General features: G+C 65.3%; 2 protein-coding genes across 4 annotated transcripts; both read left to right on the top strand.

The window, feature by feature from the left end:
- Positions 1–3,554: 3,554 nt before the first annotated feature.
- TNNT1 (troponin T1, slow skeletal type) lies at positions 3,555–6,680 on the top strand. The gene is made up of 8 exons (XM_050927973.1): positions 3,555–3,664; positions 4,414–4,530; positions 4,797–4,874; positions 4,983–5,093; positions 5,359–5,468; positions 5,955–6,045; positions 6,200–6,240; positions 6,501–6,680. Exons 2-8 carry the CDS (start codon positions 4,432–4,434, stop codon positions 6,544–6,546), a joined length of 576 nt encoding a protein of 191 aa, XP_050783930.1. The 5' UTR covers positions 3,555–3,664; positions 4,414–4,431; the 3' UTR covers positions 6,547–6,680.
- Positions 6,681–7,044: 364 nt separating this feature from the next.
- Positions 7,045–27,580, top strand: PPP1R12C (protein phosphatase 1 regulatory subunit 12C). Of its 3 annotated transcripts, XM_050927931.1 has the most exons (23): positions 7,045–7,347; positions 10,827–10,957; positions 12,127–12,245; positions 12,353–12,512; positions 13,335–13,479; positions 13,674–13,748; positions 14,124–14,212; positions 15,071–15,210; positions 15,367–15,452; positions 18,769–18,945; positions 19,187–19,309; positions 19,880–19,965; positions 20,148–20,240; positions 20,621–20,711; positions 21,232–21,363; positions 21,818–21,908; positions 22,593–22,720; positions 23,056–23,108; positions 23,618–23,723; positions 24,043–24,147; positions 25,214–25,264; positions 25,455–25,505; positions 26,127–27,580. In XM_050927931.1, exons 1-23 carry the CDS (start codon positions 7,075–7,077, stop codon positions 26,211–26,213), a joined length of 2,592 nt encoding a protein of 863 aa, XP_050783888.1. In that variant the 5' UTR covers positions 7,045–7,074; the 3' UTR covers positions 26,214–27,580. The 3 variants fall into 3 exon arrangements, with proteins under 3 accessions (XP_050783888.1, XP_050783889.1, XP_050783890.1); XM_050927932.1 differs by lacking the exon at positions 19,187–19,309; XM_050927933.1 differs by lacking the exons at positions 18,769–18,945; positions 19,187–19,309.
- The last annotated feature ends 65 nt before the right edge of the window (positions 27,581–27,645 follow it).

Raw genomic sequence — 27,645 nt, forward strand, 5'->3', positions numbered from 1 at the left:
GCCCTTCACTCCCCCCTCACTGCATCACTACAGGGCCCTTTCCCCACAGCCCCTCACTGCATCATTGACCCCCACTGGAGGATCCTTCTCCCTGCACCCCCCCCACTGCATCATTTTCCCTCTCCTCTCATATCCCAGCCCCCTCCGCAGTGTTGGGGGGGGGCCCATTGTGATCTGACCAGGGTGAGAGAGGGAGATGGGCAGAGACATTGGAAGGGGGGGCAGAGGGAGTAGTTCCCCCCCACTAACGAGTAACCGGATTTAACGGGCCCCCACCCGAGCTCCCTTGGTTTAACTGCCTCTCCGTTTCTCTCCTGTGCTCGCTCCCCCCACCCCAATCTCTCCTCTCCCCTCCCCCAATTTTCCCTCCCATTCCCCTCCCCCATACCTGTCCTTAACCCCCCACCCCATGGCTGTGTGCAGTGTCTGAGGAACCCCAGCCGGCCGCAGAGCCAGGTATTTTCCTGCTTCGCTTCCTTCTTGGAGAAATACCCCTGAGGTGGGGGCTCCCATGGGGTGCCACCCTGCCCCACCCCGCCGAAGGTGGGGGGGTGCCGGCACAGTGGGGAATGGGCAGAGCTGGGCTGGGCCCCCCAGACCTCCCCAAGGTTAATTCACACCCCCAGGACCTGGGCCTCTCAGGCATCGCGCCCTCCCCCCCATCTGTCCATCCGCACTGTCTAGTCCCCAGAAGGGGCAGTTACAGATGGATTGACATGGGGGGTGGCTGGACAGACACAGGGGTGGCTGGATGGGGGTGTAGCTAGGGGTGGATAGAGGGGGTGGATGGATGGGAGTGACTAGAGTGGGGGTGGATAGAGGGAGGTGGCTGGAGGGGGTGTAGCTAGGTGTGGATAGAGGGGGTGGATGGATGGGTACTGGTCTGGGGTGGATAGAAGGGGTTGGATGGATGGGGTGGATGGATGGGGTGTAGCTGGGTGTGGATAGAGGGGGGTGGCTGGATGGGTACTAGCCTGGTGTGGATAGAGGGGGTTGGATGGATGGGGTGGATAGAGGGGGGGGTGGATGGATGGGGTGTAGCTGGGTGTGGATAGAGGGGGTGGGTGGATGGGGGAGACTGGGGTGGGGGTGGATAGAGGGAGATGGCTGGATGGGGTGTAGCTGGGCATGGATAGAGGGGGTGGATGGATGGGTACTGGCCTGGGGTGGACAGAGGGGGTAGCTGGATAGCGGTGGCTGGAGGTGGATAGAGGGGGGTGGCTGGATGGGTACTGGCCTGGTGTGGATAGAGGGGGCTGGATGGGGTGTAGCTGGGCATGGATAGAGGGGGGTGAATAGCTGGGTACTGGTCTGGGGTGGATAGAGGGGGTAGCTGGATGGAGGTGGCTGGAGGCGGATAGACGGGGTGGCTGGATGGGTACTGGCCTGGTGTGGATAGAGGGGGTTGGATGGATGGGGTGGCTGGGATGGGGGTGGATAGAGGGGGGGTGGATGCATGGGGTGGCTGGGATAGGGGTGGATAGAAATTGCTGGTTATTGGCATGGGGGGAGGGCGCCACCTAGAGGCCGGAGATCCCTGCAGCCCAGTGACTGACACTTCCACCCTCCCACTCTAGCCTGGTCCCTGGGTCCCTGGCACGCCCCCCCCAGCTCTGCCCAGGGCGCCCCTCCCCTGTATGTTTCTCTCTATATCTCAGCCCGGGGGCTGGGGCAGGTGGTAAATCCCTCCTGAGCTGGGCTGGGCTGGGATATAGACGTGGGCTCCTGCAAACCTGGGGTGCGTGGCCGGCCGGAGCGGGTCCCGATACATGGGCGGTGGGGCACGTGCCCACCATGTATCCGTGCTGAGTCCAGGGTGCAGCCTGGGGGCGGGCGGGAAGAATGTATCTATACGCCCAGCGGCTGTATGGGATACAGTTCGGTTCCCGGGTGCATGGCAGTGACCCAAATATACATTCAAGGGGCTCTGTTGTCATGGGGGAAGGTCTGAGCTCAGCTTCCCCAGGGTCAATCTGGAGTCACTCCTGTTTGCAGTGGGGTCAGAGCTGGAATCTGAGCTCAGCTTCCCCAGGGTCAATCCGGAGTCACTCCTGTTTGCAGTGGGGTCAGAGCTGGAATCTGAGCTCAGGTTCCCGAGGGTCAATCTGGAGTCATTCCTGTTCCCAATGGGGTCAAAACTGGAATCTGAGCCCAGCTTCCCCAGGGTCAATCCGGGGTCACTCCTGTTCCCAATGGGGTCAGAGCTAGAATCAGAGCTCAGCTTCCCCAGGGTCAATCCAGAGTCACTCCTGTTTGCAGTGGGGTCAGAGCTGGAATCTGAGCCCAGCTTCCCCAGGGTCAATCTGGGGTCACTCCTGTTCCCAATTAGGTCAGGACTAGATTCGGATCTCAGTCCTGTCCCCCACCCCAGAATCCAGAGTCGCTCCTGTTCACAATGGGGTCAGGGCTGGATTCTGATCTTAGCTCCCCCCAGGTCCATCCAGAGTCACCCCTGACTGCACTGGGGAGGAGGGGGCTGGAAGGGGAGCTGCTGGGGGGGGAGTGCTGAATGTATATGAGCCTCTATCCGTAGAGAGACACGGCAGCCGCCGAGTTCGCTTGCCTCTAAAACTACTCACGAGAGACACGGTCTGGTCTCCTGGGGTGGGGGAACCACCCCCACTGCTGGCTCCTTCCTGGGGCCCCGTCCTCCTCACCCCCCTTCTCTAACCCTTTACTTGGTCCATTGGAAGGACATTTTTGCTCATCCCCCTGGCTTCCTCCAGCATCATCCTCCCCCAAACCCTTCTCCGCGGCTAACGTTATGATACTCCCCTTGGATCTCTAGTGCTGCTCCCTGCACCTCACTTTGCAGCCCCCCACTCCTCCTGGATTTTCTTCTCTTCTTCAGGGATACATTTTTTTCCCTCCTTTTTTTTTATTCAACAGCCAGGACTCTCTCCTCCTCGTTGGGGGTGGGGGGGCATCTGTCCATGGATCCCCCCACATCAATTCTCACCTCCCCCTTATGAAGGTACCCCGACATCTGAACTGGAGACAGGTGGAGCATATCAGGGGCTTTCTTGCTAAGAGGTTTTTGGGGTGTTGTCTCCTCCCCGGATCCCCCCAATTCCCCCTCCCACATAAACTGTTTCCCGATCTCTCTTTCTAATAACAATGTTTCTCCTGTTCTCTTCACAGAAGAGGAGCGTCCCAAACCCAGGTAACTGCGGTACCCATGAGGAGGGGGGTAAGATGGGGGATCCCCCACTTCCACCCACAAGTCAGAGCAGGGAACCCCACAACCTGGCAGTAGTGCTGTCCCAATGCACTGAGCGACTCAGCCCCTGGGCCCCACCCCAGAGGGGCAGCCTCCCAGCCCTGGGCGAGGGGTCCCCGCGTGCCCAGCCCCCGCGCCCTGCCCCAGAGGGGCCGAGTCCCAGCCCCGGGCGAGGGGTCCCCGCGTGCCCAGCCCCCGCCCCCCGCCCCAGAGGGGCCGCATCCCAGCCCCGGGCGAGGGATCCCTGCGTGCCCAGCCCCCGTGCCCCGCCCCAGAGGGGCTGTGTCCCAGCCCCGGGAGGGGTCTGAACTTGTAACAGTCAAGCGTAAATACCTTTCCTCTTTGTCGTGTTTCTTATCCCTCCTCCCCGCCCCCCGCAGCAGGCCGCTAGTTCCCCAGCTGGCTCCCCCGAAGATCCCCGATGGGGAGAGAGTGGACTTTGATGTGAGTATCGTAAGAAAGATCCTGCTGGGCTGCAGCGGGTGGGGGGCTCAGCAGGGGGCGCTGGACTGTGGGGAGCAGGGTGGGAGCTCAGCAGGGGCGCTGTGCTGCAGGGGGCAGCTCAGGGGGCTCAGCAGGGGGTGCTGGGCTGCAGGGGACGGGGCGGGGGGCTCAGCAGAGGGTGCCGGGCTGTGGGGGACTGGGCGGGGGGCTCAGCAGGGGGCGCTGTGTTGTGGGGAGCAGGGTGGGGGCTCAGCAGGGGGTGCTGGGCTGCAGGGAGCAGGGTGGGGGGCTCAGCAGGGAGTGCTGGGCTGCAGGGAGCAGGGTGGGGGGCTCAGCAGGGGGCGCTGTGTTGTGGGGAGCAGGGTGGGGGCTCAGCAGGGGGCGCTGGGCTGCAGGGGACGGGGCGGGAGGCTCAGCAGAGGGTGCCGGGCTGTGGGGGACTGGTCGGGGGGCTCAGCAGGGGGCGCTGTGTTGTGGGGAGCAGGGTGGGGGCTCAGCAGGGGGTGCTGGGCTGCAGGGAGCAGGGTGGGGGCTCAGCAGGGAGTGCTGGGCTGCAGGGAGCAGGGTGGGGGGCTCAGCAGAGGACACTGGGCTGTGGGGAGCAGGGTGGGGGCTCAGCAAGGGGCACTGGGCTGTGAGGGACCGGGCGCTCAGCAGGGGGTGCTATGTTGCAGGGACCAGGCACTCAGCAGGGGTAGCTCCCCCCACATGGGGTGCCCCCCAGGTCACACACTTTCTCTGCCCCCCAGGACATTCACCGCAAGCGCATGGAGAAGGACCTGCTGGAGCTGCAGACGCTCATCGATGTGCACTTCGAGCAGAGGAAGAAGGAGGAGGAGGAACTCGTCGGCTTGATGGAGAGAATTGTGGGTCCTGGGGCGCACGGGGAGGGGCATTTGTGGGTACATAGGGCAGGGCAGGGGATTGTGGGTGGGGGGGAGGGGGTGTGCTAGCAGATTATGGGTATGGGGGGCAGGGCAGGGAATTGTAGGTACCGGGGAGGGGGTGTGCCAGGCGGATTGTGGGTGTGGGGGGCAGGGAACAGATCGTGGGTTCCAGGGAAGAGGTGGGGCCGGCCGGGAGGGTTGCAGGTGACCAGCCGTGCCCTGACCTGTCCCCGGGCCCCTGGCAGGAGCGCCGCCGAGCGGAACGGAACGAGCAGGTGCGGGTCCGGACCGAGAAGGAGCGTGAACGCCAGGCCAAGCTAGCGGTGAGTTTCCCCACATCCCCCCACCCTGGGCTGGGGGGGGGTCATCCCCTCCAGTCTCTACCCGCCCAGCCGCATGGCTGACAGCTCTGCTCCCCCCTACACATGCAGGAAGAGAAGCTGCGCAAGGAGGAGGAGGAGGCCAAGAAACGGGCCGAAGACGATGCCAAGAAGAAGAAGGTTCTGTCCAACATGCCGCATTTCGGGGGCTATCTGGTCAAGGTGAGGTGGAGGCAGGGAGGGGGTGGGGGGGAGAGAGGTTGGACAGGGACACTGGCTGGGGGGGTGCTGTGCTGCAGGTATCGGGGTGTGGACTCAGGGCTGGCCCCCTTGCTGCCGTCCGGGGAGTGGTCTGAAAATCACCAGCTGCCCTGCCCAGAGGCAGCCGCATCTCAGCGCCGAGCGAGGGGTCCCGCTATAACCAGCCCCCTGAGCCCCACCCCGGAGGGAGCCCGTGTTGACGTGACCCCCATGCCCTGTTTGCCAGGCCGAGCAGAAGCGGGGCAAGCGGCAGACGGGGCGGGAGATGAAGAACCGGATCTTGGCCGAGCGACGGAAGCCCCTAAACATCGATAGCATGCGGGAGGATGAGCTGAGGTATGGGGGTGAGGGGGGGCACTCAGGGGGAACTTCATTTCCCATGATGCTCTGTACTTGGCTCCCATTTCCCATGATCACTTGGGGTTAGCAACCATGGCTACCCCTTGGCCATCTATGGTCCCATTTTCCATGATGCTCTGCACTTGGTTCTCATTTCCCATAATCCCTTGAGTTTAGCAACCCGATCCACTACTGTGGTCATCTGTGTCCATTTCCCTGGATGCTCTGCTCTTTGTTCCCATTTCCCATGATCCCCTGGGGTTAGCAACCATTGCTACCTTGGCTGTCTATGCCCTCCTTTCCCATGATGCTCTGCGCTTTGTTCCCATGAGCCCCTGGGGCTAGCGAGCACTGCTACCTCGTGTGGTGCATGCCTCCCGTTTCCTGGGGCGCTCTGGGTGTGAGCACCCCAGGTGGGCATGCTGGGTGGGGGGGCTGGATAGCAGCCTCCGATCCTGACAGCACCTCCTTCTGGCCCCACAGGGCGAAGGCCAAGGAGCTGCATGACTGGATCCACCAGCTGGAGTCGGAGAAGTTTGACCTCATGGAGAAACTCAAGCGCCAGAAATACGAGGTGAGAGAATGGGGCAGGGGAGCCTTTCCCCTCTAGGGGGCGCCAGCTCCCATACAACCCCAGGGTGGGGCATTGGCTGGCTGCGGGGTGGCGGGGGGGACGGGACTGGGGCTGACTCAGCTGGGTAAAAACTGGCTCTTCCACCCCTTTGCAGATTAACATCCTTTACAACAGCATCAGCCATGCCCAGAAATTGTGAGTAGCCTCCGCTGTATCCATCTCCCCTGCTTGGGATGGGGGTTGGGGTCCTCGTCCAGAGACCAACCCCCCCAATCCTTCTCCCCCGGGGGGGGCAGCACTGGGCCATGGGGGAGGGGCGGGAGGAATGCTGAGACCAGCTGGCCTAGTGGGGTGAGGCCTAGGCTGGGCCGGGGGGGGGACACTGTGGGGTGAGGGCGCGAATCTGGGGGGCTGCTGACACCTTTTCTCACCCGCCCCCCCTCTTCTTTCCGCAGCAAGAAGGGGGCCCCCAAGGGCCGCCTGGGCGGCCGCTGGAAATGAGCCCAGAGACGGAGCAGCCTCGGCCCCCCCCGCGGATACCCCCCCGGCCCACACTGCCCATCAGCGGGGCGGGGGGAGCCCCCCGTGCCCCTCCCACCGTCCCGGGCAATAAACCGGCCTCCCGCCCGCACAGACGCCGCCTCCGTGTGTTTTGTGGGGGGGGGGGGGGGCGGCGAAGGGGCTGGAGAATGACCCGCCCCCCGCGGCAACCCACGTGCTGTGAGTGGGGGCGGGGCTCTGCCAAGCCCCGCCCACAAAGGGCGTCCCGCCCACTCGGGTGTGGCCAAAAGGAGGGGCGGGGCCCGCCCCCTAGGGAATCGATGCCGGCGGCGGGAGGGGGCGGGGGACGGAAGCCGGCGAGGGGGCGGGGCCAGGGCCGGACGGAAACCGGCGGCGGGAGGGGGCGGGGGACGGAAGCCGGCGAGGGGGCGGGGGACGGAAGCCGGCGAGGGGGCGGGGCCAGGGCCGGACGGAAGCCGGCGGCGGGAGGGGGCGGGGGACGGAAGCCGGCGGGGCCGCGCCGCGAAGATGGCGGCGGACGCGGGCGCGGCGGCGGCGGCCCGCGAGCGGCGGCGCGAGCAGCTCCGGCAGTGGGAGGCGGCGCCGGCCCCGCCCTGCCCCCCGCGCCCGCCGCGCGCCCGGGCCGTGCGCTTCGAACGCGCCGCCGAGTTCCTGGCCGCCTGCGCGGGGGGGGAGCTGGGCGAGGCCCGGGCCATGCTGCGGGGGGGGCCCGGCGGGGAGCGGCCCGGGCCCGGCCTGGTCAACGGCACCAACGCGGACGGGATCAGCGCGCTGCACCAGGTGGGGGCGGGGGGGCCGGTCACTCGGGGGCTGGTCAGTGGGGTGGGGGGTCGGGTCAGTGGGATGGGGGGGTCGGTCAGTCGCGGCGGGGGGGCGGGTCAGTGGGATGGGGGGGTCGGTCAGTCGCGGCGGGGGGGCTGGTCAGTGGGGTGGGGGGTCGGGTCAGTGGGATGGGGGGGTCGGTCAGTCGCGGCGGGGGGGCGGGTCAGTGGGATGGGGGGGTCGGTCAGTCGCGGCGGGGGGGCTGGTCAGTGGGGTGGGGGGTCGGTCAGTCGCGGAGGGGGGGCAGGTCAGTGGGGTGGGGGGTCGGTCACTCGGAGGCTGGTCAGTGGGGTGGGGGGGGTCGGTCACTCGGGGGGGGAGCGGGGAACAGGTCAGCGGGAAGGGGACGTGGCGGGATGGAACGGGCCCAGGAGGGGGGAGCTGCGGGGGGGGCAGGGTCAGTGCCGAGGGGAGCTGCGGGGGGGGGGCAGGGCAGGGGCAGGGGCAGGTGCGGGGGTGGAGCCGCAGGGGAGGGGGCAGGAGGGCTGTGCGGGAGGCCGGGGGCAGCGGCAGGGCTGTGGGGAGCTGGCAGCCGTGGGGACAGGCTGATGCGATGCGGGGACTCTGGGTTTAGACTTGGCTGCCTTCCCAGAGCCGGGGGAGAACCCAGGAGTTCTGGCAGCCAGCCCCCTTGCGCTAAATGCAGGGGAAAGGCCCAGTTCAGGTGACCCACCAGTCTCCAATCCGCCGTCCTCTCGGGGGTTCCTGGGGGCGCGGTGGACTGGAGTGAGGAGCCCTGGGCTCCCCCAGCCCTGCTGGTGCCCCTCACTCCCGACCCGCAGCCCCCTGCTAGCCCAGCCCTCCCCCATCGCAAGCCACAGGCTCTTCAGGGCAGTGGCCAGCCCGACAGAATTCCCAGCCCCGGTGGGGTCTGTGCGGTGACCAGCGTGTGGGGACCCCCCGACTCCTGGCCGAGGGAGAGGGGTCTGTGCTGAGCCTAGTCCAACGGGAGGCCCCGATTCTGGCCTGCAGGGAGATGCGCAGTGACAGAGCCCCCATCTCGCTTGTGCCCGGCTGTGCAATGAGTTGGGGAGGCCTCAGCCTGGTGCCCTGTTGTGGCCCACAGCCTGTCCCTGAGTAGCAGAGCCTGGTACGGGCCAGCAGCTCCGGGGTTTGCTGGCTGCCCCGTCAGAGTGTCACGTGCCACCGCCGGCCACGATGAGCTGAACAGCCCTCTGCTAGCCCAGCGTCCCCGGTGCCCCTCACTCCCGACCTGCAGCCACCTGCTAGCCCAGCGACCCCCCCCAGTGCCCCTCAGTTCTGACCTGCAGCCCCCTGCTGGCCCAGCGCCCCCCCCCCACTTTCCCTCACTCTTGACCTGCAGCTCTCTGCTAGCCCAGTGCCCCCCCCAGTGCTCCTCAATCCCGACCTGCAGCCCCTTGCTAGCCCAGTGCCCCCCCCCCACTCCCGACCCACAGCCCCCTGCTGGCCCAGCCCTTGGCTGCCCCACACAGCTGTGATCTTGGGAGGCTGTGGCGGAGCAACCCATTGACAGGGCCTGTAGAACTGTTCAGGGGGTGGGGCTGTCTCCGTTCACCTGGGCCCTAGCTCTGCCCCCCAGGATCCAACCCGGCCCCATGCCAGAGCCCGTCTGGGAGGTTATTTTAGGCTCCCCTCAGTTCCAGTCCTTTTCTGGGTTTCTCATCAGGGAAGCTCCCAGCTCCCCCTCCGTCCCCCCTGCCCCGACTTTCCATGACTTCATTCTCCTGACGGCCTTGGCTTCCTTCCCTGGACCCCGGCCTCCCTCCGCCCCCAGCTCCTCCCAGCAGGGCTGGCAGCTGACAGCTTCTGCCTCGGGGTGCGGGGCCTGGCCCCCCCTCAGCTCAACCCCCATTGCAGATCCCCCTGCTTTGCCCAGTCCCCACCTCAAACCCCGCAGTGGGGCGTAGCCAGGGAGGAGAACTGGGGGCCGCGTTGGTGAGCAGCGGGGACAGGGGGCCGGAGCTGCACGGGAGGCGGAAGGGGGTGCACAGGAGGGGGCTGATTGGGTGAGAGAGGCAGAGGTGTGAATTCAGGGGTGCTGCCCAGCCTTCCCCCCCATGAGGTTACGCCCCCCCAGTAAGCGTCAATTCTGAGGCGCCTGCCCACATGCGAGTGAAGTTTGAGGTCTCCCAAGTGCCCGTTCCTGGGGCAGTGTCAGGTCCATGTGCCCCAGCAGCCTGTTACCATCTTCCCATGGGAGCGAGATGCCCACCCCCTACAGACAAGAATCTGGGGTGCCCCATATCCTTCCACCCCAGGGCATTCTGGGTGGGCCCATGGAGCTGAGGGGTCCACACAATCTCCCCCAGTCCCGATCTGCCATTGAGGCAACTTCTTCCAGGACTCGGTTTCCCAATGGAACGGCTGCGGTTGAATTGAAATCGGCTCCAGATCCCTGGAGGCTGCTCAGCTCCACCTGGGGTTCAGCTCCCCGGCGAGGGGGTTTGGGGGAGTCCCCCTGCGCTGGGGGGTTTCAGCCCCTTCCCCAGCCCAACTGGGAGGTGAAAGTTGCCGGTGCCCGGCCAAAGCACCCCCTGCGATTTCAGCCCCATAGAACTGAGGGTTCTTGCTGCTTGTGTCCATTCTCGGGCCCTGTGCCAGGTGTCTTCCCCCTCCCACCCGGCCTGCTGCCTGGTTTCTCCCGTGTCCCCCCGAATCCCCCTGCTCCTTGGATGGCTGCATGCCAGGATGGTGGGTGGTCCCCGGGCCCTGTACAGAGCCCACCAGGGATGAGGTTGGGAGTTCTCTGTCTTCACTGCGCTGGGTCGGGAGTAGGGGGCACGGGCAGGGCTGGGCTAGCAGGGGGCTGCAGGTTAGGAGTGAGGGGCACTGGCAGAGCTGGGGGGAGCCCAGGGCTGCGGGTTGGGAGTGAGGGGCACCAGCTGAGCTGGGAGGGGGGACCCAGGGCTGGGACAGCAGGAGGCCATGGGTTGGAATTGAGGGGCTGTGGGGCAGGGAGCCCAGGGCTGGATAGCAGGGAGCTGCGGGTCAGAAGTGAGGGGCACCAGGGGGGAGGGCCCCAATCCTCCTGTTCAGGACCTGAGCCCCCCCACTTCTCCCAGCACTGCTGGTGCCCCTCACTCCCAACCCGCAGCCTCGTTCATGCGCCCGGCTCTCAGGGCTGGTGAGAGCGGTGCCTCTGCCCAGCGAACCCGCCCCTCTCTGGCTATTTCTGGCTGCGCTTTGGGAGCTGGTGCTGATGCCGGATCCCACGTCCCCCCCATGTCCCAGGGGCTGCAGGGGCCGGTTAACCTGTCCTGCCTGAGCCCGGCCCCAGGGCTGCTCTGGCCCAGGGCCAGACAGATGGATGCGTGAGGGAGCGTCTATTGGCAGGGGCTGGATGCCAGGACTCCTGGGTTCTGTCCCTGGCTCGGGGAAGGGAGTGATGCCTAGTGGGTAGAGCAGAGGGGCTGGATCTGCTCAGTCTCTGACCCCCCTCCACCCCCGCCCCCCAGGCCTGCATTGACGAGAACCTGGAGGTGGTGCAGTTCCTGGTGGAGAACGGAGCCGACGTGAACCAGGCAGACAATGAGGGCTGGACGCCCCTGCATGTTGCTGCCTCCTGCGGCTACAAGGAGATCGCCCAGTGAGTGGGGCAGGGAGTGGGGGGCTGGTCAGACCCATGGGACCATCTATCCCGGTATCCCAACCCCTCCCTGCCTCCCGGATCAGAGCCATGGGCCCATCTACCCCGGTATCCCGCCTCCGCCCTGCCCCCCGGATCAGAGCCACGGGCCCATCTACCCCAGTATCCCGCCCCTTCTGGGTCCCCGGATCAGAGCCACGGGCCCATCTACCATGTTATCCTGCCTCCTCCCTGCCCCCCGGATCAGCCCTATGGGCCCATCTGCCCTGGTTTCCCACCCCACCCCACAGGCCCATCCAGCCTGGAGTTCCACAGCCGCCAGTCACAACCCCTGAATTCACACTGGGCTGGACATGCCCAGAAGTCGGATCTGTGCGGGCGGCAGGAGAGCCGGGCTCTGTGGGTGCATTTGTCTCCATGGGTGCAGGAGGGACCCTGTCTGGGCAAGTGCAGGGTGAGCCCCATGTGGGTGTCCTTCTGGCAGGGGCTGGGGACTCTGGGCATAAGGAGCAGACGCCCCCTGTGGGTAGCCAGGTCTCTCCTCTCCCACCTGCCCGCGCTGCTAGTCTCACAGGCCAGTCACTGGGATCCCAGCCACACACTGATCCCTAATCCCCGTCACATGGCGCTAATTCCCGGTCATGTGCTGCATAATCCCCCCCATGGGCCGAAGAGACCCAGGCTCCCCCTTCCTGCTCCAAACTCCCACCCACCAGTTCAGGGCTCCCCCCACCGCACCAGTTCCAGGCTCCTCCCTCCTGCTCTGATCACCCCCCCCGTTCCGATCTCCCCCCCTGCTCCGATCTCCCCCCCAGCTCAGATCCCTGCCCTGAAGAACCTCCCCCAACAGCTGTGAGCACCCCCTGCTCGCCCCATGCCTCCCCACATCAATTTCCTGCTCCTCCCCACGAGTGGGGCAGGTGCCTTCTCGTGGGCCCCCGTCCAACTAGGGAAGCTCTCCAGCAGAAGCTGGCGTCCTGCAGCCCCCCCCAGCCAGGGGAAGCTGGTGTCTTGCAGCCCCCCTGGCCCCCCAAGCCAGGGGCTCAGCGCAGCCTTGTTACCGCAAAAGGATGGGGCTAGGGGAGGAGTGGGTGGGGCTGCCTCGTGGCCATGGGGGGGCTCCATGGGCCGGAGGGGCCCTGGGGTCCGACGCTCTCGCCCGCCCCCAGGTACCTGCTGGCCCACGGCGCTCAGGTGGCGGCGGTGAACAGTGACGGGGAGATTCCCCTGGATATCGCCGAGGATGACGGCATGGAGGCGCTGCTGCGGGAGGAGATCGCCAAGCGAGGTGCAGGGAGGGGCGGGGCCGCGGGAGGGGGGCGGGCACGCGCGCTGGGAGGGGGGCGGGGCCCCGCGGCACCCGGCCCCGCCCTCACGCCCGGCCTGTCCCCGCAGGGGTGGACGTGGCAGCCGCCAAGCGGGAGGAGGAGGAGCTGATGCTGCAGGACACGCGCCAGTGGCTGAACGCCGGGCACATCGACGACACGCGCCACCCCAAGACCGGAGCCAGCGCCCTGCACGTGGCTGCCGCGAAGGGCTACATCGAGGTCATGAGGTGAGGGGGGCCGGATGGGAGCTGGCGCCCCCTAGAGGGGACAGGCCCCGTACCCCATTCCCCACCCCCCGAGCCAGCCAGTCCCTGCCCTGGGGCCAAGTGGGAGCTGGCGCCCCCTAGAGGGGACAGGCCCCGTGTCCCAGCCTTTCCCTTCTGGTTCGTTTCAGGCAGCGCTGTGGGTCCCGGTGGCAAGTTTCCTTCTCGCCCATGGGTGTCACTGACATGCTCCCTGCTCTCCTGGCAAGTCTGGCCCCCAGTTCCTGCCAGCTCCCGCCCCCACTGGGCCGGGCTGGGGGAGCTGCCTGCCCCCCTAGAAGCTCATGGGAACTGCGTTGGTTGCTGAGTCCCTCCCGCCCAGCCCCCGAGGGTTTGTGCTGCCCCTCCCAGTCTGACCAGCTTGGCAGGTCCGAGGGGCTCCCAGTCCGGCCGGGGGAGCAGAGTCAGCACATTCGGATTCCCACCCCCTCGCCCCTGCCCGTCTCCCAGGGCCAGTTAATACCCGCCCAACCCACCTGGGGTCGAAGCTGTGGGTTGGGAGCAGCTGTTCGTCCTAGCCCCCGCTCCAGTCTTTCGAAAGAGGTGTGGCCCCTGTTTACAGCTGGGGAAACCGAGGCATGGAAGGGAAGTGGCTTGCCCAAGATTAGTGGGGTTAGAAAGGAGTAATCCTGGCTCCCAGCCCCGCCCCTGCTCTAACCATTAGACCCCACTCCTCTCCCAGAGCTGGGGATGGAACCCAGGAGTCCTGGCTTCCAGCCTCCCCCAACCCACTAGACCCCACTTCCCTCCCTAGGCGTCCTGACTTCTCTTCCCCCCACTGCACAGGCTGCTCCTGCAGGCTGGTTATGACCCCAATGTGCGGGACAAGGACGGCTGGACCCCCCTGCACGCGGCGTCCCACTGGGGGGTGGAGGAAGCCTGCCGTCTGCTGGTGGAGCATCTGTGTGACATGGACACCCTCAACAACGTGGTGAGGGGCGGGATCCTGGGAGGGGGTGGCATTGAGGGGGGCAGGATCTACTGGATCACAGCAGCCCTGGCGCCGTAGGAGGTTGGAGGGCAGCAAAGGGACTGGGGGAAGAGGCCTGGAAGTGGAAGTTTGGGATGGGGGGAGGGCAGACGGAGGCCTGGGGCTGCTCTCGACCACCCCTTGCTCCCCACCAGGGCCAGCGGCCGTGCGACCTGGCAGACGAGGACACGCTCAGCCTGCTGGAGGAGCTGCAGAAGAAACAGGAGGACGTGAGTTAGGGGGCCCCCCAGCCCTGTTCTCCCCCCCCCGGTGCCCCTCCCCCTCCAGATCGGGGCGGCACCTGCACTGCTTGGGCCTGCCTATCCATTCGGCAGCATGGCCGGAAAGGGTTAACCCCAGGTGGGGCTACTGCTCCAGGGAGCGGAGCGTTGGTCAAGTCCCCCACTCAGCCAGGTAAGGGGGCAGCCATAATGGGGGGCTGTCGCCGCCCTGCTGCCGCTCTCACCCAGCCCTGAGCCCACTGGATCTCCCAGCATCCTCCCTGCCTGGTGGGGATTTCCTTTCCCACCTGCCCGGGGTAGGGAGGTAGGGAGATCACAGGGGTCCCATGACAGCAACGGACCCTCCTCCCCTTCCCTCCTCAGCTGCGCAGCAAGAAGGAAGCTCACCTGAAGCAGGCAGTGATCGATACCAGCGCAGAGCAGCAGCCCGTGTACAGCGCCAAGCACAGGCGGTGAGTGCGGGATGCTGCAGGTCGGGAGTGAGGGGCACCGGCTGGGCTGGCAGGGGCTGTGGGTCGGGAGTGAGGGGCAACGGCAGGGCTGGGGGGGCCCAGGGCTGGACTAGCAGGGGCTGCAGGTCAGGAGTGAGGGGCAGCGACAGGGCTGGGGGGAGCCCAGGGCTGGAATCGGGGGGCTGTGGGTCGGGAGTGAGGGACACCGGCAGGGCTGGGGGCGGGGGGGGCCAGGGCTGGAATCGGGGGGGCTGTGGGTTGGGAGTGGGGATACCGGCAGGGCTGGGGGGGACCAGGGCTGGAATCGGGGGGCTGCGGGTTGGGAGTGAGGGGCAGTGACAGGGCTGGGGGGAGCCCAGGGCTGGAATCGGGGGGCTGTGGGTCGGGAGTGAGGGACACCGGCAGGGCTGGGGGGGAGGGGGGCAGGGCTGGAATCAGGGGGGCTGTGGGTTGGGAGTGGGGACACTGGCAGGGCGGGGGAGGGCCCAGGGCTGGGCTAGCAGGGGCTCCGAGTCGGGAGTGAGGGGCATCGGCAGGGCAGGGGGGGGAACAGGGCTGGAATCGGGGGGCTGCGGGTTGGGAGTGAGGGGCAGTGACAGGGCTGGGCGGGGCCCAGGGCTGGAATCAGGGGACTGCGGGTCGGGAGTGGGGACACCAGCAGGGCTGGGGGGCGCCCAGAGCTGGAATCGGGGGGCTGCGGGTCGGGAGTGGGGACACCAGCACTGCACACTCTGGGGGTTCACTTCGAGCTCCCTGCTGGTGCCCAGTAGGATGGGTGGGGTTTGCCCCTTGCTCATTTGCCCCGAAGGTGCCTAACAGGCCCCGCCCCTGCTGACCCCCCCCCCCCATCTCCCCCAGGAGCTCCGTGTGCCGCATGAGCAGCCGGGAGAAGATCTCGGTGCAGGACCAGTCCAAGGAGCGCAAGACCCTGGGCCCCATTGTCCCGGATGAGGAGAACAGCTCCGCCTCCGAGGGGGAGGAGCCGGAGAAACCCACCGGTAGGCGGGGCTTGTGACCTGGGGCGGGGCCTGGGGCTGATCCGGGCGGGGGGATGGGCCCCTCAGGGCAGATGGTGGGGAGAGGTGCAGGGGCTGAAGGGGGGGGGGGTTATGCCAGGCCCCCGTGTCACCCCAGCTCCTCTGTCCTCCCCACAGAGTCCACGAAGCCCCTCACTCAGGAGAGCAGCGGCTTGAATGGGATCGCCCTGCCCCCCGTCTCCCCTGCACCGACGGGGCCCAAGGTGAGTCTCCTCCAGCACCCCCCCAAGGGGTCCCCATTCCTGTCCCCCCCGCCCCAGGGCTGGATTGTGAGGGGCCTGATGGGTGCTGACTCCCTCTGGTGGCTCACTTGCCTCATGGGGGCGTGGCTAGAGGGCCCTTGGGGGCGTGGCTTCATGGACAGGTCCGCCCCCCCTCCCCCGGATTACTACTAAGATGAAGACTTGGCTGTAATATTGCAGTCTAGTTGGTTTTGAGCCGGGAGGTGTGGGAGCCAGGACGCCTGGGTTCCTCTCCCTGGCTCTGGGAGGGGAATGGGCTATAGTGGTTAGAGCAGGGGGGCTGGGAGCCAGGACGCCTGGGTTCTATCCCTGGTCTAATGCCACCCCCATGTGACTAGACCCCGCCCCATGTGAACTGGGTCTTGATCCCAGCATGCCCCCCTGTGACACTGGTGTTCTCCTGCGCTTCTCATACGCTGATTCTCTCCGCCTGTCTGGCTCCGGCTTATTCTGCGATTTGCTAATTACACCTGAGGGGGCGGGGCTGCCTGGAGGGAGTAGGGCCCAAACCCTACAATCCACTCTCCTTCCTCCCCTCTTACCATTCAGGGGGGCACTGAAACTGAGCAGCCAGGAATGGGGCTGGGATCTCTTCCTCCAGGCCCTAGTCAGCATGATCTAGGGGCCTGCGCCCCAGCCCCTTGTTGTTCTGGCCCAACCCCTCCAATTTGGCCACATCTAGACTCTCTTCTATCTCTGCCCTATATTGCTCCCCCCTGCCTGCCCCTCATATTTGTTTTTCTACTGCTCGGATCCTGCCCCCCCCCGTCTTCCCCTTAATATGCCATCAGTCCCCGCTGGCCTGCCCCTCTCCCACCCTGCCTGCCCCGGACCCCCCTGGGCCGGCATTGTGGCGCCAAAGCCTACGCAAAACGGGCATCATCCTGGTCCCGCAGGGGGGTGAAAAAGCCACAGTGAGTGACACCCCCCCGCTCCCCAGCATGAGAGCCTCTGCTCCCTTCCCCCTGGAGGAGGCCGAGTCGCCTCCGGAGACCAGGGTCTGGCTCTCCAGCAGTGTCATGAGTTGGCCAGGCTCAGCTGGCTGACTCTGCTTGCTGTTCATAGGATCACAGGCTGGGGGAGACAGAGGGTGGGGATTGAGGGGCCTTGCTGAGCTTTTAGGGCGGGTGTTTCTGGTTCTAGACATCTCCCAGCAACCTCCTCCATCCCTGGTGTTGTCTAGAGAAGCAGAGATTAACTGGTTGGAGTGGAGTCTAGTGGGTCAGAGGGGGGGGGTTGGGCACCAGGACTCCTGGGTTCTCTGCCTGGTGCTGGGGGGTGTGGGGGTGTCACGGAGTCACCAGGTCATGCTCTGGAACTACTCCATGTGAAGCCGGTCAGGACTCTGGGGGAGCCGCCTCTCTCTGACCAGACTGTCCCCAGGGCAAGAAACTTACACAGCTTCGACCTTCCTGGGTCTGACCTCAGAGCATCCAGCATCCCCATCTCCCGTGCGCTTCCCACAGCGAATCTGCCCAGGCGGGACTCCTGGGGGAGCCAGTGGGCCCTGCGCCCCAGCCTCCGCAGCCAGACCTGACTCGCAGCCAGCCAGTAACACAGAAGGTTTGTTAGACGACAGGAACACAGTCTGAAACAGAGCTTATAGGTACAGAAACCCCAATTCAGATCCAGCTTGGGGCAGGGAGGCCAGAGCCCCGTCTGTCCTCCCTGCCCCCCATTTCCCCGGCCAGCTCCAAACTGAAACTCCTCTGGCCTGTCTCTCTCTCTCCCAGGCCAGGAGGCCACCTGATCGTTTTGTTCTCCGACACCTTCAGTTGGCACCTTTGCAGAGGAGCGGCCCAGGCCATCTGTTACCAGGAGACAGTGTGTTGGCCATTCTCTGTGCAGACACCATCACACCTGCCTAGGGCTCTGCAACAATCACACCCCCTTATCCCACCACCTAGATACTTAAGAAATGCATAGGGGAAACTGAGGCACACACAGTATTCAGAGAAAACATTAAGAACATCCCCGCTTTGTCACAGGGGGCTAGTGGTTAGAGCAGGAGAGCTGGGAGCCAGAAAGGGAGTGGGGTCTAGTGGTTAGAATGGGGGGGGGAGCTGGGAGCCAGGACTCTTGGGTTCTCTCCCCTGCTGTGGGAGAGGCAAGGGGTCTAGTGGTGCAATCTCATCACCCCTTCTGTGGGAGCCTCCCTCTGGGTTTAACACTTGTTTGAGACCCTCGATTGGATCCAGACGGTCCCGGTTCCCACCACGTAGGGGGATATTGTTTGCTTTTCTGATTCCTGGAGCTCGGCAGCGAGTCGGGCTCCGATCCTGTTCCCGTGGCCCTGCGTACAGGGAGGATTCACAGCGGTGGTCCTGCCGGCTGTTTGAACCCCACCTTACCTGGGCAGTAGTGCTGAGATACACTAGGTGGGCGGGGGCCCTTCCTGGGGGGACACTTGCTGAGAGGATGCATGTCCCTTTGGCTGGGAAGCGAATAGCTCTGGAGACCTGGTAACTGATCAATTTTCCCCACTAGGGGGTGCCAGCTTCCTTCTGTTCTCAGGGCCGGAGGCCTGGTTGGCTTCGGGGGGGGGTGGGGAATGGGGCACAGGGTGGGGGGGAGCCCATGGGGCAGGTGGCGGGGGTAGCATCTCCACCCCTCCACCCCCCCGGCTGTGCATGGTGGGGCGGGGGGGGGTGTTCCCATTCACGGGAGTTAGACTCCTGCCCCCCTCCCCCTCCCCTTGAAATTGACTAGCGATCCCTCTTCTAAGCCCTGTCCCCATATAATTGGGGAAGTTGGGGGCAGATTGGGGAAGGACACCTGTCACCTTTCCCCCTCCTGTCCCCCCATCACATAGGGGGAGGGAATCTGCCCCCTCCCCCCCCGAGCTCCCCCATCCTGCTTCTTACCTGTAGTCTAGCATACAAGGCGATCGAAGGCCAGTGCGTTTTGGGGGGAGGGGTTAATTACACATCCCTCAGCTTCATGGGATGGAGCTGGGGAATGTGAAGGGGAGTGTGGGGCGGTGCGTGTCGGTTTCAATGGGGATTTGGGGGGGTGAGTGGGGTGAGCAGGGGTCAAGATGGGATCAGTGGGTGGGGGCAGAATGGGGGGTAGGGAGGATTCAGGGTGCATGGGGGTCATGTGGGATGGGGGGGTATGGGGCAGACTGGGCCCACTGGGGTAGCGTGTCCGCTGCCTTTCGATCCCCTTCCGTGACCCCCTCTCTAGGTTCAGCTCCCTCCGCCCATCCTGATTCCATCCCCTTCTCCCCCCCCAACTCCCCTCCCCGTTTTTCTCGTCCCTCCCCCTCACCACGCAGTTCTCCGGAGGCCGCCCCACAGCGCCGGAGGATTCGTCGGCACCCGCCTGGAGGGCGGGGCTGCGGAAGACGGGCAGCTTCGGGATGCTGCAGGACGCCCGGCTGGACGAGGGGCCCCCCAAGGAGGGCAGAATCAAGCGCTCGGCGTCCAGCCCCAGGCTAGACACAGAGGAGAAGGTGAGGGAGGTAGGGGGAGAACCCTGTAGTCATGGGGGGCACGCGACTCTGACACTCTAGCCAAGGGGGCACTGAAACACAGACCCCTCCCTCTCTGACCATGGTAAATGCCACAGCAGAGAGGATTCTGGGAGGGGAGGTGTTCTTTCCCACAATGCAAAGCGTGCCTTTGACACTTCTCGCACCTGTCTGTCTGTCTGTCTCTTCCACTAACTATCTCCTGCTTTCCCTCCCCCTTCAGCCACAGGACATCTGGGAAATCCTACAGAAGTGGAACAGGACTCTGATTGGCCCGGGGTTAGCCAATAAGAGCGTAGCCTCAGAGCTAGCCAATCGGGAGGAAGGGAGTTCATCAGGTGACCTGGTAGGAGGCTCCGCCCATAAGGGAGTGGCCTTATTCCCCTCCTGCCCACCTGCTTATTCGCCCATGTCAACTGTGTCCTGGTGCATTCTGGGACGCCTTATGCTGTTAGGTGCTTAGTTCGAGCTACCCTTCTCCCCTGGCAACGGTGGGGGGCACCATAGGGCATCTTGGGGGCAGGGATCACTTAGGATCCCACTGGATCCCTCAATCCCGATGTCTGTCTGTTCTCCAGCCGTGCCTTTTCCCCTTAACTCTGCCCCCCCACCCAGGTCTGTTTCTTGCTCCTTAATTTTCCTGATTCATGACTTTGTGCCCTAACTGCTAGACCCCCGCAGCTGGGATGGAACCCAGGAGTCCTGCCTCCCAGCCTGCCCTGCTCTCGCCACTAGACCCTACTCCTTTCCCTTCCCCCTGCACTCCATTAGCTGCAGCAGGACTGACACCCTGGCACCTGGAGGGTATCGAGCAGTGCTCTGGGCAGCGCCCCCATCTGGCTGGAGGCTGGGGTAGCCCTGAGTGCCCTGCTGTAGCCGAGACGTTCACAGGCCCTTTTTCTGCTTCCCCTGCCAGAGCAAGGAGCCACCACGCCTGGCCCGGGTCCCGCCAACACCCACCCGGCGTATCTTCACCCTGCCAGACGCAGAGCCAAGCCGAGCGTGAGTCGCCTGGGTGCTGTCCCGGCTCGGGAAGGGGAGTGGGGGCTAGTGGTTAGAGCAGGATGGGGCCTGGGAGCCAGGATGCCTGGGTTCCGTCCCAGCTTGGGGAGGGGAGTGGGGTTTACCAAGGTGGCGCTGTGTCCGGTAGCTTAGCACACCCTGTTCTTGTACCCACGCTATAGGAGCTTGGAAGATGGTCTGCAGATGAAAATCGACGTGGGTCCTGCCCCCAACCAGCTCCCCACTTCCAGCACAGACCCCCGCGACCGTCGAAGGTGCGGGCAGGCCGGGGCCAGAGGGCTGTGGGTGTGCTGGTGCTCCACCTTCAGGGGGTACTAGCACCGTGTCTTCAGGGGGAAATCTCTCCTGTAGCACCCCACTTACAGCCCCCCAGCCTTGGCTGTGGGTGCAGAGTGCGGCTATGCGGGGGGAGGGCCTGCGATAGTGGTTGGGAGAGACCATGCTCGATAACCGGTGTTACTGTGTGCTGTGAAATTGCTACCCCGTCCCAGAGGGGCCGCGTCTCAGCACTGGGCGAGGGGTCCCTGTATACCCAGCTCCCGCCCCGCACCCCAAATGTGGCCTGTGTCCCAGCTCTGGGCAAGGGGTCTCTGCTCCTTCCGATCTCACTAACACACACCTCCACCCCGACCAGATCGTATCAGACCCCCGTGAGGGATGAGGAGTCGGAATCACAGCGCAAAGCCCGGTCGCGTCTCATGAGGCAGTCCCGGCGATCCACCCAGGTACTTCTACCAAGCGGTTAGAGTGGGGGGTGGGGCTGGGAGCCAGGACTCCTGGGTTCTCTGCCTGGCTCTGGGAGGGGAAGGGGCACCTAGTTGTGTGAAGCTGCGCGGAGGCTGGGAGCCAGGACTCCTGGGTTCTCTCACCTGCTCTGGGAGGGGAGTGGGGTCTAGTGGTTAGAGCAAGTGTGGGGCTGGGAGCAAGGACTCCTGGGTTCTCTGCCCTTCTCTGGGAGGGGAGGGGGGACCGAGTAGTGTGGAGCTGCATGGGGGTGGAGGGCCAGGGAGCCTGGACTCCTGGGTTCTTTTCCCAGCTCTCGCTGACTTTGGACCGGTCCCTTCCTCTGTATGTTGGGGGTGCAGTGAGTCTACCACACCTCCTGGGGGTGCTATTTCCCTTCCTGCGGGAGTGACCGCCACCCTGGCCAGTGACCCTGCTCCCTCCAGGGGTGTCAGCCCTCCCGCCAAACCAGGGTCCCAGCCCTGGTCACGCCCCTCCTTGACCCACGTGCTCCCCTCCCAGGGCGTCACACTTACAGACTTGAAGGAAGCCGAGAAGACCATTGGCCGATCTGGTGACACCAGGGCCCCTGAGCAGCGAATCGGGGAGGACGGGAAGCGGGGCCGAGAAGGGGAGCAGCTGCTGGACACCATGGTGAGGGCAGGGGTGGAGCCAGGGCCAATCAACCCTGGCTCTAGCTGCAGCTGGGTCGTTAACCTGCGGAACTCCCTGCCTCCGGACACTGCAGTCGGGTAGCGGAGCTGGGTTTGTGGAAGGGCTTCAGTGAGTTCATGGGCCCGGGGGTCTCACTGGCGGGGGCAGGGAGAGTGTGGGATACTGGGATAGATGGGCCCATGGGTCTGATCCAGGGGAGGCAGGATACCGGGGTAGATGGGCCCATGAATCTGATCCTGGGAGAAGGGAAGGGGCAGGAATCCAGGGTAGATGGGCCAATAGGTCTGATCCAGGGAAGGCGGGACACCGGGGTACATGGGCCTGTGGGTCTGATCTGGGGGTGGGATCCCAGCTTTCTGAGGCTCAGAGAGGGGGTTCGCCTTGCCCAGCAGACACCCCATGTCCATGGGTCATTACCCCCCCTCCCCCGCAGGACTCGGCCAGGCGATGCCGCACAGCCAATCCTGAGGGCTCCTCGGTGTATCCCGTGAATCCCATCGTGATGAACTCTCGGGCAAAGAAAGGTGAGGCTGACCCCCTGCCGGGCCCCCACCCCGTCTCGTCCCATTCTGATCCTGGTTCAGTAGCCAGGCAGCCTGTTCTGCGGGGAGTGCGGCTGTTCTGTCCTCTTGGGTCCAGCCCAGCCCCTGGGAAATGGGGGGGTTGTTGAATGCTACTGCCCCCCTAGATCCTCCAGCCAGCACCTGCCTGCAGTCCCAGGAGGTGGCCAGCAGAGGGCAGCGCAGCAACATGTTCTACCCCCTGTGCTGTCTGGTGTGAAATTAGGATCTAGTGGTTAGAGCAGGAGGGCTGGGGCCAGGACTCCTGGATTCGAGGGGAGTGGTCTCTAGTGGTTAGAGCGGGGGGGGCCAGAAGCCAGGACTCCTGGGTTCTCTCCCCTCTCTCAGCCAGGCAGTGGGATCTAGTGGTTAGAGCGAGGGTGAGGCTGGGAGCCAGGACTCCTGGGTTCTCCCCCTGGTCTGGGAGGAGAGTGGGGTCTAGTGGTTAGAGTGTGGCGGGGGCAGGACTCCTGGGTTCTATCCCCGACTCTGCCTGGCCATCTCGTTCATCAGTTGAATTAACCCCTTGTGGCTTGTTCCACTCATGGGACGCCTGTTGCTGGGTGAAACTAACAAACTGGCAAAGAGGCTGGGGTAGAGGTGCACCAGTCCCTGCCCCTGAACCCCTCCCCCCCGTCTCTGCCACAGCGCTGGAGCCCGAGGGGCTGGGGATGGGCTCTGAAGTGGAGGCTGAGCTGCGGAACCGACTCGCCGTGCGGGACCGCCGGAAAGGCCGGCGGGAACGACGCTCCACGGGCATGGTGCAGAACGCAGAGGTGAGAAGAGGGGGCCAGGCCCCGGCAGGCAGGGCAGTGGGGTGGGAGGGTGGGGGGGGAGAGAGCCAGGCACAGCCTCCCCAGGGAGTAATAACTGAGCAAGGAGGGGGACTGGGATTCCACATGGGGGGACAGCGAAGTGAGGGGAAGGATTGGGGGCTGGCACTCTCGGGGGGAATTGGAGGGGGCCGAGGGGGCCTGGGATTGCATGTAGGTGGCTATGGAGGGCTCATACATGGGTCAGCAGGAAGATCTGGAGGGGAGGGTGTGTCTTCTCGGGGTGCATCTGTTAACCCCCCAGCCCCATGGATTCCTGCCCCTCGGCCTCTCTCTAGGGCGACGAGACCGAGGAGCCAGAGCAGCTGAACGACGCCACCCTGGGATCCAGGTACCAGCTGGCCCCAGCATTGCCACGGGGTCCTGAGAGATGCTAAACGGGGGCACGGGGGTTCAGGCCCGGAAGGGAGACCTCTGGGGGGGCACTCTCCGCCGACAGGCAGGGCTGGCCCCAATGCCCAGGGTGGCAGAAGGGGACACACGGCTGCGGGGGGGGCTCTTCCCTAGCAGGCAGAACCCCCTCCCACCCCATGCCCTAGGGGGTGCTGGTCTGCATGAAGTGGGACAGAGAGCTCAGTAGGGGGCGCTCTCCCCTGCAGGCAGGGCCCTCTCAATGCCCTAGGGGGTGCTGAGCTGCAGGGAGGGGGACAGAGAGCTCAGTAGGGGGTGCTATAGCACAGCTGTGCTTCAAGCTAGAGACCACCAACAGCTCACCCGAGAGGTGGCTGCATCTCGGTGCCGGGTGAGGACCTGGGGGCTGTAGGGGGGGAGCCTGCCCCTTGCAGTAACAGAGCGGGGTGTGTCTGTGTGTGTGTGTCTGTCTGTCTGTCTGTCTCGCAGCACGTCCGACCACTTGAACAGCCTCCTGCCCCACCGGACGGATGCCTACGGCTGCGCCAGGCTCAGCAGCGTGAGCAGTGCCGGGGACGAGCATGAATACAAAAAGGTGGGACAGGGACCAAACCCCCCAGCACCCTGAACCCCACCACCAAGTGCTGGGGCATCTGGCCCTCCAAACCTCCCCTTCACCCAAGCACTGGGCTGGCTAGTGGTTCGGGCGGGGAGGGGAGCCAGGACTCCTGGGTTCTCTCCCCAGCTTGGGGGTGGGGGGTCTAGTGGCTAGAGCAGGGGGAGGGCTGGGAGCCAGGACTCCTGGGTTCTCTCCCCAGCTTGGGGGGGAGGTCTAGTGGCTAGAGCAGGGGGAGGGCTGGGAGCCAGGACTCCTGGGTTCTGTGCTCAGCTCTGTGCCCCCCCTTCCCTCCCAGCTCTATGAAGATCTCCAGGTGGAGAACGAGAAGCTGAAGGAGCAGCTGCAGGAGACGCAGCTGAAGCTGACCCAGATCAAGCTGGAGCTAGAGCGGGTGACGCAGGTGAGAGGGGCAGGGCGCCAGGGCTGGGGTGGCACTGGGGGCAGGTGATGAGGGGCGGGGCTCCCTTCCCTTCTTCCAGCCCCCCTGCCCCACGGCCTGCTGGGGAAGGAGAGGCCTACTGCAGGGGGAGACCACACAGCCACCACTGCAAAGGATTCTGGGATAGCTAGCCAGGGTGACAGGAGAGCGGCAGTGTTGTGCCCCAGGGCATTATGGGGGACGAGGGAGTTCCAGGCAGTGTGGGGGTGTCTCTTCCTGCCCAGACCAACTACCCACAGCTCTGCCATGTTCCCTGTGGAACCCCACCACAGCCGGGCTGGGAGGAGAGACCTGGATGGAAAACCCTGGTGAGCTCAGCAGGGGGCGCTCTACGCGTGCAGGCAGGGGTGGCCCTAGGGGGCGCTCGCACACTCCCAGGGCAGGCAGGGCTGGCCCCGGGGTGGCCCTAGGGGGCGCTTTCCTCGGGCAGGCAGGGCTGGCCCCAGGGTGGCCCTAGGGGGCACTGGGCTGCAGGGGGTCCAACAGGGGGCGCTGTCCCTGGGCAGGCAGGGCTGGCCCCGGGGTGGCACTAGGGGGCACGGGCTGCAGGGGATGCAACAGGGGGCACTCTCCCCGGGCAGGCAGGGCTGGCCCCGGGGTGGCCCTAGGGGGCGCTCTCCCTGGGCAGGCAGGGCTGGCCCCGGGGTGGCACTAGGGGGCAGTGGGCTGCCTTGGGGAGACGGGGTGGGGAGCTTGATGTCCGTGTCTGATGTCTCGCTGCCCCCACACAGCTCCCCCTGCTGGCAGCCCCCTGCAGTTGCACGCGCTGCCCAGAGATGCTCAGTAAATATTGACCCAGGGCGCTGGGCCGGGCTGGTCCCTCTCCAGCCGGCTGCTTTTGCTCTGAGTCACCTGCCGGTTCTCTCCAGTGGCCAGATATTGCCCCGGGGGGGGGGGGGGGGGAATTTAAGGTGGATCCTCTGTATAGCGGGGCCCTGTTTCTGGCCCCGGGGCAGGGGACTGGCTGGGGTGGGGGCTCGAGTCGGGCAGGCGCCATCTCTCACCCTGTGCTTGGTGTCGTTGGCAGAGGCAGGAGCGCTTTGCCGAGAGGCCAGCGCGGCTGGAGCTGGAGAGATTTGTAAGTACCTGCCCTGCTGTGGGGGCACTGGGCCCCCAGGACACTGCCCCCCATCCCCACCCCCAACCCAGCTGAAGGGGTCTTCACTCTGCCCCCCTGAGGAGTCCACCCTCGGGGTGAGCTGCCCTGTCCCACCCCCAGCTGGGGCTGTGTGGCCTCCACTCAAAACCCCCTCTCTCTGGCCCCCCAGGAGCGCCGGGCCTTGGAGCGGAAGGCGGCGGAGCTGGAAGAGGAGCTGAAGGTAATTGGATCAGCACCGTCCTGGATAGGTCCCTGTGGGCAGCGAGGGGGTGGGATGCTGGGGCAGATGGGGCCGGGGGGCTGGTCTGGGGGAAGGGAGCGGGCGGGACGCCAGGGCAGATGGACCCGGGGGGAGGGGGCCGATCCGGGGGAAGGGAGCGGGTGGGACACCGGGGCAGATGGGCCCGGGGGGCTGATCCGGGGGCAGGGAGCAGGCAGGATGCTGAGGTAGATGGGCCCGGGGGGCGGGGGGGACGCTGACCCAGGGGAAGGGAGAGGGTGGGACGCTGGGGAAGATGGGTCTGGGGGAAGGGAGCAGGCGGGATGCTGGGGCAGATGGGCCTGTGGGAGGGTGGGGGACTGATCCTTGGGCAGGGCGCGGGCGGGACGCTGGGGCAGATGGGCCTGTGGGAGGGTGGGGGACTGATCCTTGGGCAGGGCGCGGGCGGGACGCTGGGGCAGATGGGCCTGGGGGAGGGGGGACTGATCCTTGGGCAGGGCGCGGGCGGGACGCTGGGGCAGATGGGCTCGGGGGGGCGAACCGGGGGAAGGGAGGAGGCGGGACGCTGGGGCAGATGGGCCTGGGGGGCTGAGCAAACACTAACCCCCTCCTCTGCCCCAGGCTCTCTCAGACCTGAAGGCCGATAACCAGCGCCTGAAAGACGAGAACGCGGCTTTGATCCGGGTCATCAGCAAACTCTCCAAGTGATGCCCCCTGTCCAGGGCAGGGAGTCACCCCAATTCCCGGGCCAACCCCTTCCAACCGGCAGGGAGCCCCCCACACTCCAGACCAGCTCCCCCAGCCAAGGTGCCATGGGAGGGGGGAGTCTATGGACCAGAATAAGCCCCTTCTCCCCACAGCAGGACCACACCCCCTTTACGCCTCCCCCTCAAACCAGGGATCTCCTGATAAACCTCCCCCACCAATCTTTCCTCTGGGAGGAGGGGTATCTGAGCCCCCCCGATCATCAGACCAAACGCGCTCCCCCAAACCCAGCCCCCTCCCTGGGACAAATATTTATTATTTGTGACTCTTGACAATTCCTGCTACTTGTTAAGTGACGCTTGTTGTCAGTAGCTTGGGGGGGGGGAGATTCCCACCTGCCCCCCTTCCTCAGTCCCAGCCTCGGGGTGGGGGGGGGCTTGTAAGCCAAAATGATTCTCTCCCTCCCCCCGCCCCCGTTTGATCATGGGGGTGTTAGCCAAGATGGGGATATTGCAAGGGCCCCCCCTCCCCCCCGCAGCTAAACAAATCCCAGAACATTAATTTTCTTCCCACCTGGCAGCTTTGTTTCTGCCCCCCAGCGCCCTCTGTGGATGCCAAGGATCTCTCTCCTGCCCGCCCCATGGGAGCACCGTGCCATGCCCCCCCACCCCCTGACAGGGAAAACGCCAGCCAAAGGGGGGCTGTTAGGGGAGAGGCGTACGGGAATGGCAGACAGGGGAGGTGGGGGGCAGCAGGAAGGGGGGTTATGCCAGTATTGTGGGGGCCCCTGGGGAGAAACGGGGTGGGGGTCCAAGGAGGGCTACTCTAGGGTCAGCCCCCAGAGGGGCCCAGTAGGGGGATGTGGGGGAGGGGACCCCCGAATACACAGCCCCATTGGGGTGTCTCCAGTGTGCACTGCTTGGGTCCGAAGGGGGCAGGGCCCATCTGCTGTTCTGCCCCACATTCCTGCCTTGGCTCCACCCCCTCGGAATCTTAGTGTTAAAAGGGGGCGGGACTTTATAGTCACTTCCCCGCCCCCTTTGCAGTATCTGGGCCAAACCATGTGGATGGCGGGGAATGGGTGGTGCCTCCCAATTCTTCCTCTTAAGGGCTTCTTCCATTTTAGATTTTGGGGGAGCAGGCATCAAATAACCACATGACCAAAGTGGGGGGGTGCCCCATCTCCCCAATATCCCCCCAACACGTATGGACTGAATGGGGATTCCCGGCTTTGCCAAACTCCCCAGCTTGTGGGGGTGCTCCCAGGATTGTGGGGTTCAGGTAAGACAAAGGGCATTGCAGATCCTGCTGCCCCCCAATGTGTGGGGGGCAGGTGTGGATCTCAGAACCAAGCTGCCGCTTCACCCCCCCCCCCCCAAAACGTGCTGTGGATGGCTTCACCTCCTAGTTTTCTGCCTCCTTCCTTAATGGGCTC

This window comes from Gopherus flavomarginatus, chromosome 18, assembly GCF_025201925.1.
Source record: "Gopherus flavomarginatus isolate rGopFla2 chromosome 18, rGopFla2.mat.asm, whole genome shotgun sequence".
In the NCBI taxonomy this organism is placed as follows: Eukaryota; Metazoa; Chordata; order Testudines; family Testudinidae; genus Gopherus; species Gopherus flavomarginatus.

Bases quoted from the DNA above. Each gene is read 5' to 3' on its own strand.
- TNNT1 (XM_050927973.1), top strand. From the start codon at position 4,432: ATGGAGAAGGACCTGCTGGAGCTGCAGACGCTCATCGATGTGCACTTC. The intron at 4,531-4,796 runs GTGGGTCCTGGG...GGCCCCTGGCAG, and splicing joins TCGGCTTGATGGAGAGAATT to GAGCGCCGCCGAGCGGAACG. The intron at 5,469-5,954 runs GTATGGGGGTGA...CTGGCCCCACAG, and splicing joins ATGCGGGAGGATGAGCTGAG to GGCGAAGGCCAAGGAGCTGC.
- PPP1R12C (XM_050927931.1), top strand. From the start codon at position 7,075: ATGGCGGCGGACGCGGGCGCGGCGGCGGCGGCCCGCGAGCGGCGGCGC. The intron at 20,241-20,620 runs GTGCGGGCAGGC...CACCCCGACCAG, and splicing joins GACCCCCGCGACCGTCGAAG to ATCGTATCAGACCCCCGTGA. The intron at 25,506-26,126 runs GTAATTGGATCA...CCTCTGCCCCAG, and splicing joins AGCTGGAAGAGGAGCTGAAG to GCTCTCTCAGACCTGAAGGC.